Source organism: Theobroma cacao, chromosome 7, assembly GCF_053813885.1.
Source record: "Theobroma cacao isolate CCN51 chromosome 7, ASM5381388v1, whole genome shotgun sequence".
Lineage (NCBI taxonomy): Eukaryota > Viridiplantae > Streptophyta > Magnoliopsida > Malvales > Malvaceae > Theobroma > Theobroma cacao.
In genome coordinates this window covers 31052928-31076185 of record NC_142645.1, presented here as the reverse complement: position 1 = coordinate 31076185, position 23258 = coordinate 31052928, and the positions used below count along the sequence as shown (strand labels likewise).

At 33.4% G+C, this 23258-nt stretch overlaps 1 protein-coding gene, 2 long non-coding RNA genes and 1 other non-coding gene across 4 annotated transcripts; 1 reads left to right on the top strand and 3 right to left on the bottom strand.

Moving 5' to 3' along the window:
• The first annotated feature begins 689 nt into the window (after positions 1-689).
• LOC148761789 (small nucleolar RNA R71) lies at positions 690-796 on the top strand. Its single transcript, XR_016027782.1, has one exon. It is a non-coding gene; the product is annotated as a small nucleolar RNA R71 (small nucleolar RNA).
• Positions 797-11141: 10345 nt separating this feature from the next.
• LOC148761788 (uncharacterized) lies at positions 11142-12401 on the bottom strand. Its single transcript, XR_016027563.1, has 2 exons — positions 11711-12401; positions 11142-11390 (listed from the first exon to the last, which is right to left on the bottom strand). It is a non-coding gene; the product is annotated as an uncharacterized LOC148761788 (long non-coding RNA).
• Positions 12402-15809: 3408 nt separating this feature from the next.
• Positions 15810-17255, bottom strand: LOC18507243 (uncharacterized). Its single transcript, XM_007099625.3, has 3 exons — positions 17060-17255; positions 16273-16553; positions 15810-16182 (listed from the first exon to the last, which is right to left on the bottom strand). Exons 1-3 carry the CDS (start codon positions 17096-17098, stop codon positions 16137-16139), a joined length of 366 nt encoding a protein of 121 aa, XP_007099687.3. The 5' UTR covers positions 17099-17255; the 3' UTR covers positions 15810-16136.
• Positions 17256-17402: 147 nt separating this feature from the next.
• Positions 17403-18054, bottom strand: LOC148761787 (uncharacterized). The gene is made up of 2 exons (XR_016027564.1): positions 17920-18054; positions 17403-17702 (listed from the first exon to the last, which is right to left on the bottom strand). It is a non-coding gene; the product is annotated as an uncharacterized LOC148761787 (long non-coding RNA).
• Positions 18055-23258: the final 5204 nt, after the last annotated feature.

Genomic DNA, 23258 nt, shown 5'->3' with positions numbered 1-23258 from the left:
TGTTTTCTATTCATACAATTTTTACTTTACTTTCATGTGCGAAAAAATTATTTATGAATATTTCTATAAAAATTTATTTTATGGGAAAATAGAATATTTTATTGATTATTTTTGAATAGTACTAGTTGTTAACAATTTGCTTTCAAATGAATGTTTTAGATACTTATTTTGTTTTTAAATCATTAAATATATATTTTCTACTTACCTACTACATTTTTAGCAAGTTTTGAGATTTTTGACGAAAAATTACGAAAATGCCCCTGAGCCAGAAAATAATATTTTATTATTCTTATTTGAAAATGACTTATGATTTTTTTAAATGCGAGATTTAATAATTGTTGCTCACCGGGGAGATGCGGAAGTTGATGCTAAGCCTTGCGGGGTTTCGATCGGCATTCGGGGTGAAGAATGTCTGTCGAGGCCTCGCGGCGGTTGTCACGGGCTCGATGGGGAGTTCCGGGTCGTGACAGAAGGCATTCAATGCATCAATTTGATAAACATCTGTAACTTTTCTAGAACCAAACCTTTCGAAAGGCCATCGATAATTATTGGATGCCATATCTTCCAACAAATTATAAGCTTCGTCAGGATTTTTACCCATCAATGCTCCACCAGTAATGGCATCAATTGTAGATAAAATTAAACTAACCAACCCATTGTAAAATGTCTAAATTTGAAGCCATTGAGGAAGCCCATGGTGCAAACATCTTTTAAGCAAACCTTTAAATTGTTCCCAAGCCTCATATAAGGATTCACCATCAAATTGTGTGAATGAAGTTGTATCATTCCTCAACTTTCTAGTCTTTGCAGGTGCAAAGAATTTTGCTGAGAATTTTTGAGCTAAGTCTTCTCATGTAGTAATAGATTTAGTGGGTAGTGAATTCAACCAACTCTTTGCCTTATCCCTCAATGAAAACGAAAAGAGTCTAAGTCTAATAGTATCATCAGTCACCCCATTATATTTGAAAGTATTGTAGAATTCCAAGAAATTAACCAAGTGAGAATTAGGATCATTATTAGGTAACTCACCAAACTGAACAGTAAACTGAATCATCTGAATGTAAGTAGGCTTAATCTCAATATTGTTTGCATTGATAAAAGGTCTTCTAATGCTTTGGTATAAGCCTTACAAGAAGGGCACATCATAATTCCACAAAGCTTTGTTCTCTTCAAGAATCTGAATGCCAACTTTGTTACAATGATTATTATTATTATCTTCAGCCATTTTTTGATTTAGAGTTTGAACTTGCAAATTTTCCCCTCGAAGTCTTTTAAAAGGTATTTCTATCTCTGGATCAAAAGGAATATGATTCAAGTTCCTCTTTCACATACGATGACCAAAGATGCCTGAAAACAAGAAAAATAAATAAATAAATAAAATAAGGTTTGAATTAAAACAAAATTTTCTTGGTATTAGTATTAGAAAAAATTCTATAAAACAAATCCTCGACAACGGTGCCAAAAACTTCTCAGTTAAAATTCTATCTACGCAAGTATACGTATGGAACAAATAATATATTGGTAAGTAAAGTATTAATCCCACAAAGAATTCATCTAGAATATTACTAAGTTCTAAAATAAAAACAATTTAATTTTGTTCAAACAATAAAATATTTAATAACTAATTTAACTAAAAACTAATCAACTAAAACTAAACTAATTAACACTAATTAAAGATCTAAGCAAAGATATAATGGAATATAAATCGAATTAGAAAAGCCTAGGATTACAATATCCCTCACACTTCATTTAAATCTTACCTCTCTTTCTTACTTTTACTCTAATGGGTTGAATTGCTAACCTAGAGTCCTCAATTATTTATAATGCTCTCCCGAGTCTCTTATAAAAATATCTACTTTAACCAAAACACTTAGAAATTATAAGCTTAATGGATATTTTTGGAGCTTTTAATATAAAGCGTTGGTGGTCATTTCGTAGTTCCAATAGTCTTTGGGCTAGATTCATGAAACAAAAATATTGTGGTGGACAAGTGCCTATGCAGGTGAATGAAAAAATTCATGATTCTTAGATTTGGAAAAGCTTATAACATGGTTGTCGAATTGCAAAGGAGGATATACATTGGAAAATTGGCAAAGGAGACTTAATTTTTTGGCATGATTGTTGGATGGGAAATACGCCTTTGGTAAATTCTTTCTCTTCCCATTTGCATTTTTCTATTAAAGTTCATTACTTTTATAAAGATGACAAGTGGGATGTGGAGAAATTAAAATGCTATTTACCTAATTGCATGGTAGCAAATCTTATTGAAATCCCAATAGAATATGACAACAATGATGTAGCATACTGGATCCATACTTTTAATGGGATCTTTTCTACTAAAATTACGTGGGAATTAATTTGTCAGAAACAACTTCAAAATAATGCCTATGATTTAATTCAGCATATAAGTATTCCTTTGACTATTTCATTTTCTTTTGAAGAGTTATACATAACTAGTTCCCTATTGATATAAGATTAAAGGCAAATGGCTTCCAAATGGCTTCAAAATGTCAGTGTTGTAGATTTGAAGAGACACCATTACGTGTGCTTTGGGAAAGTCCTGCAGCAAGGCATGTGTGGAAATAATTTTCATAATTTTTTCAAGTGTCGATTGAATGACCACGTAATATTTTGCACATTTTATGGGCTTGGTATTACTCACGAGACTATACAAAGCAGAGACATTTTCGTGTTTTATTACAAACATTTATATGTTGGTTTTTATGGGTTGAAAGGAATGACTCTAAGCATAGGTAATTAGGTGATTATCAACAGCGAGTTATATGGCGGATCATGAAGTTGTTGATGCAACTTTATAAAGGAGATCTTATACGCAGGCACAATGGAAAGGGACATGCAGATTGCGAAGTAGTGGAGTGTTTCCTTGTTGAATTAACCTATCCTTATTCCGCCATAAATAATCACATGGTTGAAACCAGGTAGGTGTGAAATTGAATTAAATATAGATGGGAGTTTGAGAGATAATTGTCAAAATGCAACAGGAGATGGTGTAGTGAGACATAACACAAGTAAACTTAATTTTGCCTTCTCTAAAAATTTTGGTACAAACATTAAATGAAAGCTAAAGTACTTGCTCTTCAAAAAGTTTCTTGTGTCGAGATTATAATGATCATACGTTATGGATTGAAATGGACGCAAAGGTGATTGTCCATATGATAGCCCAAGGTACTCATTGATCTTATGATATTCGGTATATTCTTGCCTCCATTAGAAAATGTTTATAACACTTCAACTACCGAATCACTCATATCCATCATAAGGGTAACGAAGCAGTAGATTTCTTATCTAATCAAGGCCACTCACATAGCGGACACAACGTTTTTCATCAAGCTGAAGGTGAGCTAAATGGCATCTTAAAATTAGATAAAATGAACTTACCATATGTTAGGTTCAAATAAATGTAAGGGAGTAGTTCTCCTTATTTATTTTTTAATGTTGGCTTATTGTAAAAGAGTAATATTATTTCCCATAGCATTATTAAAATTTGCAAGGAAAATAATATCTCTCTTTGGAATTTTATTTTACTTTTGCACATTAGATCATTGTAAAAGAAATGTATCGCTTCTCCTATGCACAAGGAAAATAAATGATAAGAGAGTAATATGTTCTTAGGTTTTTTATACTTCAATTTATTTTCGGAGGTAAGGTTTATGTCCCCCTCCATAATGTACTTTATTTTCTGAATATTAATCAAAGTTAAATAGGGAGCTGGGCTAGAGAGTTATTCTAGCTTTTTTGAAAAAAAAAAAACAAAACACTATATTCTTATGCGAATTAAAATTAAAATAGTCTAACTAAGTTCAGGCTTTAATCAGGCTACATACGACATATAAGTATATTCCTATCCTATACGCAAATCAATTTATTCACCTAATCAAATAAATATGATCATGTGCTATTCCAATTTTAGTCCACACTACACTCCATTTCCCAAGTTTGCTTAGGTTTCTAGATCGATTTAATTAGTGATCAGGCAATTAAAAGGGTTAAAAATAAATTGGAATAAACAATTCTCTCCGACTGGAAATAATCTAGAAAGAGATTAAAAATTTAAATTACATGTGAGTTCAATTGAAATCCTAGAAAAATAAATTTAGCTAGACATAGTTGCAAAAGTAAATAAAAACATATGAAGTTTCGCCATCAAGAGTAACAAGAAAATAAAAGCTAAAGAAGAAGAAAATAAATATTTTTGTAGCCTTGATCTTCAATCTTCACTCTTAACTTCTAACTTCTTGAATCTCTCTCAGGATTTCTCCTCAATGTGTGTGTGATTAACTTCTCCTTAAGCTAACTATTTTTATAGCCTAAATTAACCTAATTATACCAAAACTAAACTATTTTAGCCTAAAACTCCTAATATGGGCTTAGAATAAGTGTAAGGCCCAATATAGACTTAGTCAGCCCGCAGAGCGCTCTTTTTCGCCTTGTTTCTTCAAGTTTTCTAGCTCAACACCGCGGCATACCCCATCTAAGCCCCGATGCTCCATTTGCTTCATGCCTTCTCTTGCTAACTATTACACTCTATCAAATTCAACTGTGGTTTTATCCATCCTCGAGGTAGAAATGGGCAAAGTGATTTTCAAAAAAGTTGTAGCTTTATCTCTTAGCTTTCCAATGGTCGAAGAATAACATTATTTTGAGTTCTGGAATGAGAGTTATGGTTAAAATACCGCGACATGTACATATAGGGCCCAAACTCCTTAAACACCTTTCTTCACCCAATTAATCCTTATTCTTCTAGAATCCTACAAAAATATAAAAACTAATAAATAATAACTAAATTGAGGCAAATAAATATAAAATTAGCATAAAATAAAATAATTTAATAAAAATAAACTAATTACAAAAATAACTAAATGTAACTAAATCCTAACCTAAAGAACTTAGCTAACTTTTAAGAACAATTTGGGATTGGTGATTTAATCTAGGTCTAGTAGATTGATGAATTAGCTACTCATCATATCTTAATACTTAAAAGATTAAATCTCGAGTATTGGATCACCAATTGGATGAAATCTGAGATTAGGGGACAAAATTGACATTAAAGTTAAAACGGTGAAGTCATTTTTTGTCATTAGATGACTATGAAGGTTCATAACATAACGTTTGTAATTAGACAAACCAATATTAAATTTTACATTTTGGATACTTCTCGTAACTTTAGATAATACAAGAGTACAACCATGAATCTATGGTGGATTGATTCCATGGTTAATAAACTAGAATTATTATTAATGAGATTAAAAGATTACTCTATGTTTATTGGAGTTTGAAATATCTACATCTAATGTGATTCCCCACTTAGCTTCGTAGAGTTCAACTCGTTCAAGATGGAATGCATGTGTAATTATTTATGAAAATTAATTTTCAAATTTGGTAACTAAGTGTTGTCTTAATTTAGACAAGGTGCATATAATGTTTTTAATTATAAACATGAGTATATGCGAGTTAATTGAGACAAGAGTTGTCTTAATTATATTATTTTTAGTAAGTCAAAATTATCTTAATATAGAAATATTTTTGTATAGAAAAACATTTATTAACATAATTATTGACTTATAAATAAAATTAATAATGGAATATATTTAATTATAAATATAAGAATTAAAATTGTTAATTCTTTATTTATAATTAATTATAATTATGACATAATTATATTACTCCATGTGTGTTTAGGATTTCCTTATATTATTATTAATTCTTTTTAATTAAAGATTGATAATAATAAATTAGAATAATCCGAATTTGACATGGGCTAGCAATTATAATTAAATAAATAAATGATTATTTAATTATAATTGTAGGTGGAAAATATTAACTTAATTCGAATTAGTCAATTAATTAAATTAAAAGGAGTTTTAAGAGAGAAATATCTCTTTTAATTTTATAGGGTCGAAAATCATACTATAAATATGTGATTTTGGCCAAAACCCTAACCACCCTATTTTGAGATAGCCAAATTCCTCTATCTTTCTCTCTAGGTTTTTTCTTGCTCTAACAATTTTCTACAAGTGTAAAGAAAAATTGCATAGAAGAAATAGAGAGAAAACTTTCTAGTTACCATCTTGAAAAGTATTCCATACCTAGCCCACTTTAAGTTCGAAATTGAAAGATTCTTAAAGAATAAGTGGTAATTCAAACCGGTCAAGAATTCCAACAATTGGTGTGGTGGTGAATTTACTACAATTCACTATGAAAACATAATAAAATATATCCCTATCACAGAGTAGGTAACATCTCTTACTTTTCATTATTTTATATTGATGTGATTATTATTTAATTTTGATGATCTACGATTGTGAATTTCCACTTGTGTAACTTGGATAAATTGCTTCCATAGATAGAAAATTTTTGAAATCCATAAGTTACACAATCACAAGCATACACTACAATCCAAATCTAACACATTATGAGTATGTATCGATATATGTTCATCAAAAACCCTTTCTAGGCTAAATGTATCAATACATCATAAACATGTATCCATACATTTGAGACAAAATACAGTTTCTGAGGTAGATTGCCTATAAAAACCTACACAGCTTATTTATATTAAATACTATTTAAGTAAATGTCCTCATTTTTACTTCTTTTCTTTTTACTCTCCATTTACTTAAGATATTTAATGTATGTAAGTAAACACCCCCTATTTCAATTCAATAAAAATGTAAAAAAAATTCAAAATCCAAAAGAATAAAAATCGAAATTTTGGTTTCAAGAACAAAATCGAAAAAGTTTGATTGAAATTAAATTTGCAGCTCCCATTTACCATAGCAAACATACTCCAAAAATTATGAAAAAATATTTTTGGTCATCTAAATATTGAGGGAATAATTACCACCATTGTTTATTTCTAAAATATTGTCATATAAAAATCACATATTTTGGCCCCTTACAAATTTAGAAAAATTTCTACTTTAGCAGTGACAGCCAACCAAGGCGACAATGAATTCTTTTTTAAGGTCAAAACTAAGTTTAACGTTAACAACATGAAATCTACATGCTCACCTAAGGATTTCCTAACCCATCCTCTTGCTTAATGTATGATTTCACATTTCTTATCTTTCCTTTCCTTTAACAATATTCTTTAGTCTCTTAATTTCTTCTTCTAAACATTCATAATTCCTTTGAAGTGTCTCAACATCAATTTTCAATTGAATGTTTTCTTCCATTAATGATTCATTTTTTATCTTAAGCTTAGAGATTTCTTCTTTTTGGTTAAAGCTAAGATCTTGAAATGTGAGGGTTAAGTCTTCAAACATACTTGCCAATTCACCACCTGTAAAGACATGTGGTTCATAAGAAGAAGAACTTACCTCATAGTTTGGTCTTGAAGTCCAAATTTTGATACTCTCTTCATCATCACTTGATGAGCTCTCATCCAATAGATCATCCTCATCTAGTTCTCTTTCGAGTGGTTGCCTATATAGCTCGTCTAGTTTGTCCCATATCTGTTAGCTTTAAAATTATTATAGTTTTGATTATGACGAAATGATCAAATTTTCTTGAACATTATTAGAGTGATCCTTGATAAGTTCTTGATATGATTTAACTTCCATGCATTTGTTCTTACATAGTTACAAGCTTAACTCTTGAAATTATTAAAGAAAATGTCAAACCCTGCTTTGTAAAATAATTATAATGTCATTTACATGCTCGATAGAATGTTTGTATATTTAGCAAGTTCGAGAAATCGTTAAATGATGATATTGCCCCTAATGGTACCATTGAGTCGATTAAGCCTCGAACTAGTTCAAATAGGAATTTTAAGGTGAAATTAAGAGTTTCACAGTTCAGGGATGACTCAAAATGGTAATTCGGAGTTCGAGGATCAATTCGGAGTCAAATCAGAATTTTCACTATCTAGGGGCAAAATCGTAATTTTTCCACCCGTAGACAAAATTTGAGATTTTGAGAGAATTTAGATCACATTTGAGAAATTGGAGAATGGTATGAGTATAAGGGATGAAAAATATGTCTATGGGCAATTTTTCAGTTTTTGAGGCAAAAATGTAATTTTTCACTTTACGGGGGTAAAAGTGTAATTTTTAAAAATTTACTCCACCAAAACTTTGGAAAAGTCTAGAAATTTCATGGAAGATATGGATAAGTGAAGAGGATTGAGTGGTAGAAAAAGAAAGTCAAAAAGATGGCTAGAAAAAAATAAAATAATAAAATATTCAAAAGGTAAATAAAATAATAATATTTTATTAAGCCTATTAAAAGGCTTGAAAATTCCAGAATTCTTCATTTGGAGGGTCAGCCAAAAGCAGCAGGAGAGAGAGAGAAATAAGAACAAACCTTAGAGTGAGAAAATTCAAAGAAGAAGTGTGATTTTTCAAGGAATCAAGTGTTTAAAGGTATGATTTTTCAAGCTTAGCTTAAGATTTATCATTTCCATGCATTTCTCCTTATTTTCCATGGTTAAATTATGTGTTTTGATGATGCATTCAAATCTGATCATATGGGTTTAGAGAGAGAAAGTTGTTAGATTAATTTGATTTTGAACTATGTTAGTGTTTAGTGTTAGTTTAGCATGTTTATGAGTAAAACAACAAGAAAAATATTCATTTTCTCCATGAATTTCTCTAGGTCGAATCTAGCCAATGGTGTGTGAGGATGAGGTTGACTTTATTTTAAGAGAATTAGATGGAAAAATGATGAATTATGAGGTTGGAAATTAAATGGGAATTTTCGGTGCAAAAAAATTAAAATTTTTACCCACTAGGGGTAAAAGCGTAATTTGTGATCCGAACTGATAAATTGGACCACATTCACAGTCATTGAGGTATTGTGGATATAATTGGATAATTGAAATTGAAATGGATGGGATTGGAGTTGAATTGGAGATTTTAGAAATTTACACCGTGTATAGGCGAGTTAGGTCGGACACTGTGATTAAGCGATTGTCCAAACATTTCACACCCTATCTAGTGCATACGCATGGATAAGAGCCTGAAATAATATATATTGATTTGACACAAATTATTGAATTTTTTGTGTCATGTATTGTGGATAGGTGGTGAGCTATCTGATACGGGGTAAAAGACTACACCCGAGGATCGAGAATAGGAGTATATCTACTCCTAGTACAGTGAGTAAACTTACTATCGTCTTAATTATCTAGAGTAGATTTATTTAATTGTGTGATTTTATGAAAAAATGGTTTAATTGGAAAATTATTGTGTTTTATGGGAAAATGGGATTTTATAAAATAATTTTATAATATTTTTTAAAATTTAATAATGATTTCAAAAATAGAGTAATTGGAGACCTATACTATGATTGTGTTGTTTATTCATGATTTTACATTAAATGGCTTATGATAAATGTGGGTATGACTGGTTATTTTTATGATTTAAAGAATATGTGAACTGCTTTGATTTGCCTTGAATGTGTTAAGTGAGCCATGTCATACTATTGTGATTTTATTAGTTGGTGGATTATAAAGTGGGCACTGTAGTAACGGGGGTTCCGTGGGCCAGCCTAATTAGAGGGGCACGGTTCCCAATTATTGAGCTTACCTCGATTGGAGAGGCGCGTACGATAACTCCGGAGGTAGGATTTGAGTACACTTCACGCTGCCCACCACGTGAAACTAGGACTCAGCCAACGCCAAGGAACGGCTGTGTTGTTAGAGGTGAAATGTGTTTGTGTGTGTGACAATAAATAGCCTTGGCGGTCTTGGTAAGATGCCTCCGCGGGGTATCCCCGAGAATGGATTTTTGGCAAGGGCCAAGTTTTTGAAAAGTGCATAAGCCATGTTGAGTAATTAGATGAAATCCAATTATTTATATGGGTTGGGATGAATTATTTTAATTGTCTCCTATTACTCGGCTTTAGATTATTTTGATGATGTCTGTCTACTCACTGGGATTTTATAATCTCACCCCTTCTTCCTATACATTTTTCAGGCTCAGGACAATTTGTTGATAGTTGATTAAGACGAGAATTAATCTCAGAGTTGCATCTTAGAAAGTAAGGGTTCGTAGCCCTACATCTTCTTAGTTAGTTGAGGGCCCACGTGTCACTGTAAAAGTAATTTTATTCTTCAGTTATTTAATTTAAAATATGTATGAATATATTTAGCTTTTACACCATGTTTTTGGCGAGTTTTGGTATTTTCGAAGAAAAATGACAAAAATGCCCCTGTGAGCCAGAAAGTAATATTTTATTGTTTTGATTTGGAAATGACTTATGATTTTTTTTGAAATGTGAGATTTAATAACTGTCGCTCACTGGGGAGATGCAAAAGCTGATGCTAAGCCTTGCGAGATTTCGATCGGCATTCGGGGTAATGAGTGCCTATCGGGACGTCGCGGCGGTTGTCACGGGATTGATGGGAGTTCCGGGTCGTGACAGAAAATATCCTAATATAAGAACTTTTCAGATATTTTGACCAATCTTAATTCCACCATTTCTTCAATTTAGTGACTGCTTAAACTGAAGGTGTAAATCAAGCTCTCTAACCCTGTTCGATAGCCCATATCATATCCATCCATCCATCAACTCGATAAAAGTCAGCAGATTCTCCACACTTGAGGCAAAATTTATCTACAATCCCAATATGGTGAAAATGAACTCGATCCACAAAATTCATGAAACTATAAATATCCGATTTCCTCCTTTTACAATAATCATGGAAGTTAAGATCAGATATCAAAGAAAAAATCTTACTTCACCAGGTCGATAAAATGGAGGTTCCAACTGTTTTCTTTGTCGAAAGGAATGATAGGATGTGACTTAAAATTGTGTCAGGTAAATTACTTATCTTGTCTACACCTTCCATTCTCGGTTGCTCATGAAGGCCAGAGGAAGTTACTGGAAGCTACACAGGGAAGAATATGAGATTTTTTAAAAGTTGGCAATGATAAATTGTTTTTTCACCTTTAAATAATAGCATGCAGAAGTTGAAGTGGGTTTGTTTTCCAAGTGAATTTGGTGCCTTGACTCTTAGGAGTTTCAGCCATTACGTAACTGCCAGCTCTGGAACCCAAGCGTCCAGAGTCTTCTAATGGGGACTGTTCTGTCACTTTATCAATTAGGAGCTCCTAATTGAGCCATTAAATCTCTTCTTCTTGGAAACTGCCACACAGGGCACCCATAATTCAAGCAGCTTTTATCAATTACTAGATCATATTCATCAATCACCTACATATAGAGAAATTTAGGAAAAGATAAAGCAAATCAATGATCAGCCATTGACATGCCACATTCTGCTTTTATAAGCCCAGCTTAATACAAAAGGGACTTCAAATTTGCTTTAAAAATGTTTGGCTCCATTACTTCAAATGCTGTTCAAGACTTGGGTAGAAGCACGAGGTCAAAATCAATTGGACAGTCCAATTGCTGGCCATTGTTCGTATCTGGAAGAGAAGATAACCCTTTATTTAACATACCATGAAAAGAAGATATAGAAAGAATAATTGTCATAAGCACTGTCAAATATGGAAAATAGATTAACTAATTCCTGTTCAAGTTCAATACATTGTATCAATAAATGAACATCCAAAGATGGAAACCAGAATACTTTGTCAAAACTTTGAAGCTCTTTTATCTATTTTTTTTTTTTTTGAAAGATAGTTTTTATTAATTCCATCAACTGTATGCCATTTTAAATCTCTAACTCGAAAGGCAGAAGACTCTAATGACATAAATAATACAGTGAGTGTGAGAGAATCAGTACATTTGTCAAAAGGACCCAGCCACTTCCAAAATATTTCCATAGCATCAAAAGCTAAACGGTCAAGACTGCATACCTACATCAAAAGATAAAAACGAGAGTTTGCTCATGATCCATCACTATAAGAAAGAAAACAAAAGCTCAGCCTCTCAAAAAAACAGAAAAAAAAAAAAAAAACCACTAGAAGCAGTCCAAGAACCCTTCTATCGAAGAACCAAACTCGCCCAAGCTGCACTTAAAAACCGTACAACAAGGCTAACCCCATGGCGCAAAGAATGATATCAATCACCCGTAAGAAACCTTCAGCAGGAGACCGAGAGCAACAGCGTTCCAAGCAGAAATCATCTCCAGCTCTTTGTCAGCTAGAAAACACATGAAAATCATCCCCGCTACAAGAAGGTGGCAGCACAAGAGACAGGAAAAGGGGAAAACACCACAACATTTTGCAAAAAAAAAAAATAATAATAACCTTCCTGTCACAAGAAGTCCGGACTACAATCCACCCATTCAAAATGAAAAGCAACCTCCCTAACCTCAAAGCGGTTCCAAAATGAAAGAGGAACCATGACCCTTGACACAACCTCCCTTTCTCCATCACCCACATCCTTTCGGCCTGAAAACAGATAAAAAACACTATTCTCAAGCCAAACACCTGCTTAACAAAAGGAAAGAGAGCTTCCCCCTAACCTCCAGACCCCACCAAAACCATCCCCCAAAGCATACAACCACGAGTGAAAGCAGCACTACACCCATCATAAAAAGAGACATTAGAAGTCTCATTTCACATATTCCATATTTTTTTCTTTTTTCCTTTTTTTTTATTCTCCTTTTGTTATGTTTTTTACTTCAAACTCTTTAAATTTCTCTATCTCGAGCGTTGAAAAGTTTTTATTTTTTTTTTACTTGGCATGACGGCTGCAAAGGCTTTTTTAGTTTTTCCATTCCAGCATCAATAAAGATGTGATGTACCATGTGATATCATAAAGATGTGATGTATGACAGAAGCCAGTTTTATGAAAAACTATTGGCAAAATCTATGGTTAACCTAAACTCGCAAAAGTTTCATTGCATTTGAAGCAGGAGAAAATTATAAAATACAAAGGCTTGTCATGCAGGTATTTAGGTAGCAAAAACAGTAAGCGACAACAAAATATTTCTAATGGTAGCCATGGCCCCTTGGCTTTTCCAAATCCTATTTTATAGCCCCTAGATGTTTTTTTTTTTTAATTCAGCCATATGAAAGTTTTCTTAGTTATTTTTATTTGCCTCTTGATTTCCTCACAAGCTTTTTATCTAATCATTACCATTTTAAATCTATTGTACTTAATTCTTGATTGATTACTTAATTATCAACTTTCTATTAGATAATTATATAGTGAATTTTTTACTTCGACAAAATTCTTTTCTACAGGTGCTATGTGATGCATTTTATTTTTTTCCAAATACACGCATACAACATTTAACTTCTCAATGTTGACATTTTTCAACAATAGTGTAAATAAATAAAATAAAATTTTTAATCATAAGTTTGTTGCCAAGAAATTGACAAAAAATTAAAAGCATAAACTCTAATGTTATACAAAAACTTCAATAAAATTTGGTTTAAAATTATTAAAAACAATTAAGTATAGAAAGTTTGTATTTAAACAATATAATGCTATCATATCAAATCAAGCAGTAGACTATCTATCAAATCAGGGCCATTTACACCAAAGACTAAAGGTATTCACTAATGCAGAAGGTGAGTTAAAGGGTATCCCAAAGCTAGATAGATTGACTAAGCATATGTAAGAGAGTAGTACTTCTTATTTATTTATTTTTCTTCTTTAAGCGAATTACTTTCTTTACTTCTTGTTTTCATTGGCCCGACACAAAGAAAGTAGTACTTCCAATGGGTCTTACTTCTTTATTCCATCTTTAGTAAAATCTTAACCGGTGTTCCCTGAGAGTTTATTCTAACATTAAATAATAATAATAATATTAATAATGTATCATTTTTATTCACAATTTTATATAAAGATTTATATGGATCCGCACAGCTTTGGAATCCTGGCTCAATACCTGGAAGGAGGTAAAAAGAATAAAACAAAAATTGATTTGGCAAGTCACTGATGCCTTTGGTAAAGTCAACAAATCATTGTTGAGCTTGAATTGCTCTTTGTGCGTGCATGACTTTGTCATCATAGAATTTTATTACTATTTTGCATTTTCTATAAATTCAATCACACAAATATAAAGATGACACTTGGAACAACCCTCTAGATGTAGGTAATTTTGAGAAGTTTCTGAATAGTATTATTCAATTTTGATTAAAATAACATCGAAAATTGTGGCCCAAGCATATTGGGCTTACATTTTGAGCCTTGTAGACTAATACAATTGAATTTATCTACTTAGAAAGGAAAGTTGGAATTTGACCTTTGAACTAGTGCACGGATGCTTCACTTTGGCCATTATGTCACGAGCTCGGAACTTTAGTCAAGTTCCGTGCGGCACTATAGTCTCGTGTTTGTAACACTAAGCAAGCCTAAACGAGGTTTCTCGATGATCAGGGTAAAAACGTAAAGTAAGCAAATATTAAAAAATAGATTGGTGAGAATAAATAAGTATTATTGCTCAACGAGAGAAGAACAAAGTACCTAAGATCTAAGCACAAAGTAAATTGGTTGATTCGGCAAACTTGATTTGATTGGAAGAATAAAATTCTAAAACTATGCCTCCTTGATGAGCAAGTAATCAACAAGGAAGACTTTATTTTTGGAAAGTATTCTAGTTGCCCTATAATATTTTGCTTGGCTGCCAAGGTGACAGCTGATGGACCTTTGCATGTGGATTGGCTCGGCAGTCCATATGGGCTAAACTAGTCACTGATTTGCAAATCGAGACATTCTCCCCCACTTGCCTTACAATGACTTGATTTATAATAGCCTACTAAACCTAAACTTAGTGTGCAAGTAAAAGTAAATATGGAAGTATCTAGCCTATACTTTCTTGGAGTACAAGAAAAGTAAAGTCCTAAAACTATGCCTCCTTGATGAGCAAGTAATCAACAAGGAAGACTTTATTTTTGGAAAATATTCTAGTTGCCCTAGAATATTTTGCTTTGCTGCTAAGGTGACAGCTAATGGACTTTTGCATGTGGATTGGCTCGGCAGTCCATATGGGCTAAACTAGTCACCGATCTGCAAATCGAGACATTCTCCCCCACTTGATTTAGGCAATGCCCTCGTTGCCTCGTGGTCTCTTTCGACCACAACTCTTCATCAGGTTCCCCACAAGTCCCATGGGTGTGTTTGAGGCAGTTTTTCTCCAACTGTCTTAAGAACACTTCCAAGTTGGGATGTGTTTTGCCATATGGATTACTGGCTTGTGGTTGGCCAGTTTCATCCAAGCACACGGCTCCTATGTGTGCAATGTCTCCATTTGCTACACATACAGGATTTAAGCTTAACGCGTAAGTAGTATCAAAACTCAGTGAATCAAATCTCCTTTGCTCTATAAGGAAGTCGTGGAACATGTCTTTCCAGTACTTGTTTGCCATCAATTCATCTAGCCCCACATCGTGGCAAATTAATGAATCCACCATGTTGTGCCATCCTTTGCGAAGCTCATCGCTATTGGACCCCAACTGCTCGATGATGTCTTCAACCTGTTCAAAGTTGCTCCACACCTCGTGATTGATAACCGTCTCATGACAAGATACACGATTATCCAATGCTTGCAAGATGTCCTCAAACTCATAACGCTTCGCAACACTTGCGTGCATAGTTTCCCTATTTGCAACGCTCACACTATCTTGAACCAAGGCGTTCAAGCGAGATGTGGTCTAATCACCAATTGATGTCATTCTCTTTCTCAATCTTCAAACTGTATGATACTTAACTTTGGAAAGTGTTGCTCTGATATCAACTGTCATGAGTTTGAAACTTTAGCCAAGTTTCGTGCGGTGCTATAGTCTCGTGTTTGTAAGATTAAGCAATCCTAAACGAGGTTTTTGGATGATTGGCGCTGAAACGTAAAGTAAGTAGATATGAAGAAAAAGATTGGAGAGAATAAATAAGTAGTATTGCTCCAATAAGAGAAAAACAAAGTACCTAAGATCTAAGCACAAAGTAAATTGCTTGATTCGAAAAACTTGATTTGATTGCCTTACAATGACTCCTAAAGGTACTATTTATAATAGCTTACTTAACCTAAACTTAGTGTGCAAGTAAAAATAAATATGGAAGTATCTAGCTAGACTTTTTTAGAGTACAAGAAAAGTAAAGTCCTAAAACTATGCCTCTTTGATGAGCAAGTAATCAATAAGGAAAACTTTATTTTTGTAAAGTATTCTAGCTGCCCTAGAATACTTTGCTTCGCTACCAAGGCGACAGCTGATGGACCCTTGCATGTGGATTAGCTCAATAATCCATAGGGGCTGGATTAGTCATGGATCTGTGGACTGTGACACATTATCTCTGGCTATTATTTCACTGTAGAAAAAAGTTAATAACATAAGGAAAAATTGTATAAAATTATGAATTTAATTAAAAGAAAAAGTAATGGAAAGAATTGGGGTTTACCGAAGCAGTTGAGTTAAGTTAGTAGCTTTGGAGAAATCGCCTTGTTCTCGTGCCTTGAGGATATTTAACATCAAGATGAGGCGAATTTGAGTTTTGGCACTTTGTCGAATAATCTGGTGAGTCTCCTTCCTCAGTTGCTCACATTCTTCTTCGATTGCCTTGAATTTTGCTGCAACTTGCCTTTGCCCTTCCCTAATGCTTTGCTGCTCCCTGCAGATCTCTTTCATCTCTTCTTTCAACTTCTTAAATCTCCTCCTCATGTATTTTGCTGAACTCTTTCCCTGCATGCCCACATAATTAAACACTCCATATGAATAAGAAATTTGAAAGACACTTTTGTCAGAATTCTAAAAGTTTTATGGAGTAATGTTTTCTAATTCTACTCCCTCACTTCCTCAGTCATATATATATATATATATAAATATATCATTAAAGTGAATAGAACTAAATAAAATATTTGAGCATTTGACTTGTTGATTGGTATATAATATTTTATTAAAAAAGAGTAAGATTTGAATTCTTCATTCCAAATATAAAAAAAATACAAAAATTTTAGTCTTTCAACTCATACAGGGCATAAGATAAGCAAGTATAGTGTAAGATTTACTCCTAATGCATATATTTATTGTTTTGTAGCATAGAAAGTATATAACTGTCCTCCATTGATTACACCATGGATAGATATACTTAGAAACGAGGCAGAGCATACGTGAAAGAAAAGTGGAAGAAAATAAAAAGATAACATAAGGAGCAACATTGGTTATGAAAGGAAGAATAGGTTACCCACCTTTCGACCCGAAATGAAGCGTCTTCTGCTTGTTTTCATTGAATGAACAATTTATGTTTTGCTTTGGGGAGGAAAGCAATGCCAACATTCAACAAAACCCAGCATGCAAGCTATTTATAGTACAAGTTTTTTAAATAAACAAATAAATAAGTTACTCAGCCTGCTTAACCGCGTAAAACAACCGCCATACTCATCGCGCGATGGGCCGACATTGCCCCTTTATTTCTTTTCACACGTAGTATTCAATAATAAATATTGTTTTTGAATTCTTTAGTGGACCCTAGAAGATCAAAGAAATTCGCTTCAAGAAACCCCCAGTCTCTTCTTCATTTTCTACTTCATCTTTTAATTCTTTCTTTGACAAAAATTTCTTCGAACAAAAGAAAAACCTTCCAAATTAACTTCCAGCATCTTCTCTCTTTAATTTCCCTGAAACTCTTCATCTTTCTTTTTTCTTATTTCTTCTTTCATTTTCTACTGAATTTACAGCAACTTTACAGAGCACAAGAGGATAAACAAAGATTACAAGTAATTTGGGAGCAGCCTTGTTGATCGCAATCGGCGTATCCATTGGATTGTAAATTGCGTGTGAGAATCGGGCTCTCCCGCTCTTACTCTGATCGCGATAGGCAGCAGATCAAGCCTGAAAAGAAAATAGAGAAGAACATCAAATTGAGATAAGAAACAGAGAGAGAAGGAATTCTTCCCAGCGTTCTTATCTCTTTTGTATGCTGGAAGGCGTTTTCCATAGGCGGAAGACTCTTTTGCTTTTTTGTTCTAATTAATGAAACGAACTTTGATTTAGGAAAAAAAAAAAAAACAGAGAGGGGAGGAAATTAGCTGGAGAAGAGAAAACTGACAGAAGAGAGAAACAGAGACAAAGAGAAACGCCGTAGCCTATAAGCCAAGCAGCGTATAATTGCCAAGTCCTCATTTTAGGACAAAAATCACCGACAACTCTTTGTGGGAGCTTCACTAACAAAAAATTGAAAAAAAAAACAAAAATACAAAGTAAAATATTTGGATCAAATATTAAAAAATGGCTGTTGCAAAATTTTGGAAACGGTAATATAAAAAAAAATGACACATCAACAGTTTAATATCATCAAAAATTAAAAATTATACTATACTTTGCTAGTCTTTTTGTCTGAATTGCTTTAACTAAATTATTGAATAGTACAATGAGAATGCAAATAAATCCATTAAGAAGTTTTTACTGCGTGTTATACTTTTGAATAATCTCTGATTTATAATTTCTTTTAAAAACCCAATTAAATAAAATTTCTACATAAGTTATATATTTTAAAATTTTGAAAGTCAAAAACTTTGATTCTAGTTACTTTGGGTCAAACGTCCATTTACTGTGAAATTATTGGGTTTCAATTCAGCATCATATTCCAGTTTGCAACTCCTATATTCCTAAATCCTAACTTTAGTTTAAAATTTTGTAAAGTATGTATCTAGCCCTCAGTAGAAAATGCAGATTAATCAATAATTTAAAATGCAGATTACTAATTTTGTTCAAGGCGTGTTGCTTTTCATTTCTGTACTTGAAATGGAGGGCTACCAGCTAGAGCTAGTTAGAAAACTAAGACATTTAGTTCACATAAAATTTTATATTGTTGTATTGTCTAAAGTAAAGGTTTGTTTTTATGGATGTTGTAATTTATAAGGTTAGTTTTGGTCTTGTTTGAATTAATGTAAGTAATAAAAAAGAAGGAAATGTGGCCCTTTTTACAGCTATATAGATGATTTGTTGGTTAGCCAAGGGGGCATGATAGATAGATAACAAAATTGAAAGACACGGAAACAAAATACATATGGACATTAAGAGAGGAGGGGAAAAAAGGAAGAGTGGGGAGGGGAAGTTATGATAAAAGAAAAAGAAAGAATAGCCAATTCACCAAAAAGGGGCAAGACAGCAGGATTATAGCAAAGAGAGCCCATTGAGGATAATAGCAATGGGAAGCTGACTTTTGAAAAGATATGAGGAGCAGGGCCTGGCAGCAGTAGCCCAAGGGGCGACAATCCGACCACCCACCGACAGTAATTGCCCACCGCAAAGCTTGAATTAACCAGGTGTCAACTCTTTATGTAAATGGAAAGAAAAGAAAAAGGGATAAGGTCTAAATTCATCACTGTATTTAATGTTTTTTGAAAGGAAAAAAATATTTTCATTGAAGAAGATTTACGAAAGCTATCCTGTAGATATGGTAGTGGAACACGATAGGATAAGGAGATATATAAAAAGCCTTTGTTTCCTTCCCCAAAACCAAAAAGCGTATCCTGCCTGTACACCAGAAGCCACCGGTGCAAAAATCAACACCAACATTCACAAACTGGATCCCGCATTCAGCCTCTATTCCATCAAAGCCAATAACACTTAAGTCAGACACCAAAAGGATCATGGAGGCCCAAAAGAAGAATCAACAACACTGCATCACCCATCTTTGCACCTGAGTCTTATTGGACCTACATATAGTAATATGACATAATGTGATGTATGGGCATTATGAAGATAGATAAAAACAATTAATACGTTAGATAGCAATTGGCTTTGAGCTAGTGGGAGCTATTGGAATGAGCCTTGCAACCAATTGGGATTGGTTAAGGCTTGATTCCAATCGTGCAATAATATCATTTATATTGAATGATTAGAGGTTTTTCTTCATCAATAAGACGCTAATTATAATGAGTTATAAGTCTAATTGGATGAAGTCCATAAGATTAATATGCGTAAAGGAACTATAATGTGTTACAATTATGAGATCCCTATACATCAAAGCATAATCTCTAAATGCTCTTAGTCAATATATCATTAAGACTAGACATTAATTATACCTAGAGACTGGTACATTCTATGTTTTTTACTTGAGAAGTAAGCAACCGATCTCATAGGTTGAAGTATAGAGATACTTAAAACTAGAATGTAGGTGCCTGCCTAGGAGAGCAAGTTTACTAAACATAACTTTGTTGGAGTAGGATCTTAGTGGATTGATGTGATTGTGTAAAGCATGGATTTCAAAAAAAAAAAAATTTATAAAGGAAGCAAGCAATCCAATTACACAAGTGGAAACACACATCATTCTTATTGCAAGTAACATAATCACATCCTAAAAAAATAAGAATCTATTAAGTAAGAAAAAAACATACCTTTTATTTTGAGATTTTTATTTTTGGACACCAACATGTTGGTCCCAAAGAAGTGTGCTAGAATGGGGGTTAATAGCACTTTGTGAATGTCATTAAACTTGACTTCTAATTGGGGGCTAGTTAAAGGTCAATGATGAAAAGTTAAATGCTAGATGAAAGAATGATTTAAAGAAGAAAGAAGTGAAAAATAAAATAGGGTAGACAATGCATAAAGATTTAGAGTGGTTCGGTCTCCTTGACCAACATCCACTACCTTAATCTTCCAATCAAAGATTTTCAAACCACATCACTATAATCAATGGAATTCCCAAGCTTCCACCAAGCTTTTACAATGACTTTTCATAAGCTCAGCCACAACCATAACAATGGTTTTTCTTGGGATAAACCAAAACCCAAATCTAACTTTTCCTAGGCTGAGTTAGAACTATAAAACCAATCAAGCTAACCCAAGCTTGATTAATCCCCTTAGAATGACTCGCACACTCTAAGTAATCAAGAAGTACAAATATAAAGAAGTACTTATGATCACTAACCTGATCTGAATGGTACAAGATGAAGTGCTAAACTCTATTACGAAGATTGAAGTGAAATGCAAGAAGGATTGGGAGAGTTTTTGCTATTTTTAAGCTCTTTTTGATCTTGGAAGCATCTAATGTTCTTCTTAGCAGTTGAGGATGTGTTTTATACTTGAAAAACCAACTTTGATGGATGTTGACAGCTTTAGACTGTTGGAAACAGTTTAGAGACAATTTTAGTCGTTAGTCTGTCTTCAAGCATTCAAATTCAAATTTTTAAATAGTGTGCTCTTTAGTTGACTAACCATGCTTCGTAGTCGATTAAGTTTTCTCTGTCTTGTAATTAAATTCTCTGGTAGTGAGCTCTTAGCTGGCTAACAATACTTCTTAGTTGACTAAGTCTTCTCTGTTTCGCAATCTGCTTTACTCTCTTAATCGATTAAGAGCTATTGTCTTTGAACCAGCCAGCTTCACTTTTGAATTTTAGCTTACTAACTCCCTTAGTTATTCGACTAACATGCACATCGCCAAAGTAACTAGCGAAGAATTAAATCATCGACCAAAGTAATCTTTCGAGGTCGGCATCACCTAAAGTAATCTCAATGGATGGCATTAAAGCACTGTAGGCGAGAATCATTGATGGGATTAGTGCCATCGTCCTTGCTTACCACCATTCTTACAGACACACACAATCACAAGGTGTGAGACTACACTCCACCTCAAGTCAAATCAACGTCCAGAATTCACCCCTCGGACGAAACACATATCCACAAATCAGGCCATCATGCTTGTGATATTCCATATGTTCACAGCAAATCACATTCAAATTCATCGAGCCTCAATCATCTCTAAGCTAAGTATAGTTTTAAATGCCTTTAAATCTCTAAGGCATCATCAAACAAAACATAATCAATCTCAAGACCTTCATGCCCATAACCTCACATAGGTATTCATCATATGCAGTCATATCAATCATGGCTTAACAACTTTATACTTATCCTCAATCAACCACAAATATGTGGACATTCACACACAAATCCTGTCCATAAGCAATCATGGCCCTTTGTTCCCACATATTCAATATCATTCAGCCGCTGTGCCATTAATCTAAATATATATCATGCCCATATACCTAATCGGGCAATCCATTCATCATAATTTGGCACAGTCTTAATTCATAATTCATATCACACCATGTGTAGGCCTTCTACTCTAGGTCCTACATACCATGGATGCCAACACAATGCCACAATGTGGCTTACCACAATTCCTACAGACACAGATTTACTCTTCCAAATAACTAGTTAGCCTAGGCATTCTAATCTAGGCACACAATGATAATTATTATCTAGCCTACGCACATACCTCTATGCAAACATACATATACACATACACACAAATATATATTATATAGATATTAATTCTCTAGCGTAGGCATTCTCATCTAGGCATACACACAACGTTTAAGTACCATGGCAGTGCATACATTATGCGAAATGCATCACATGCATTTAATTAAATCCCACTCACCTTGACAATCGGAGGCATACCGCAATCAAGTTCAACCTTTAGCCTCCAGCCATCCTTTAGCTCACCAATGCATCAATAGCCTCTATTCTCCCTTTAGACACATCAAAACATCAAAACCATGATTATTTCTTGGCTTTCAAAAATATCCCAACCTTTCAAAAATACCAAAATCCAATATATAAGCTCAATCTTCCAACAAATGAGCTAAACCCTTACCTTAAAAGCTAGGTTGCCCAAATCTAGGCTCCAAATCTCTAATAAACTCAAGGGGAGAGAGTTTGGCCAAATCTGAAAATATTTAGATCCAAAGTTTTTAACTGATTAAATTTAAAATCAATCGGTGAAAATGCATAATCTTATCTCCAGATCATTTTCCAAATTTAGATCTAGCTCAAATGGGCTCCAAATGCCATTTGGGGGCTTAGGGTTTCGTATAGGGTAGAGAGAGAATGAGAGAAAGAGTTGACAGAGAAAGGGGCAGAAATGGCCCCGAAACCTCTTTTTATTTTTGATTTTTCTCTCTGATGTATCGATACATTTGGCAATGTATCAATACATCTACCCTAATTTTGAGCAAATGTACCAGTACATTACGGCAATGTATTAATACATTTCAAGCAAACTGGTCCCAAGTGCTCTCTGCTTCAAAATTATCAATACATTAAGGCAATGTATCAATACATGTTCATCCTTTGCCAAATCTATCGATACATCCTTAAATGTATTGATAGAATTCCTCTAGAACACCTCATATTGTTCTTCCTGCCCAGGATGTATTGATACATAAGGGGATGTATCGATACATTTTCCCTTGTAAATAGTCTTAAGTCTTCCAAAAATCCAACTTAACACCCAAAAATCCATTCTTTGTTAATCTTAGACCTCAAATAACTGATATAATTCAAATTCCTCATACATATATCCTCAAACATGCATCAAATTGAATCAAATCCTTAATCTATAGGATTAATTCATCATTTCCATTGATATTTACCTTAATG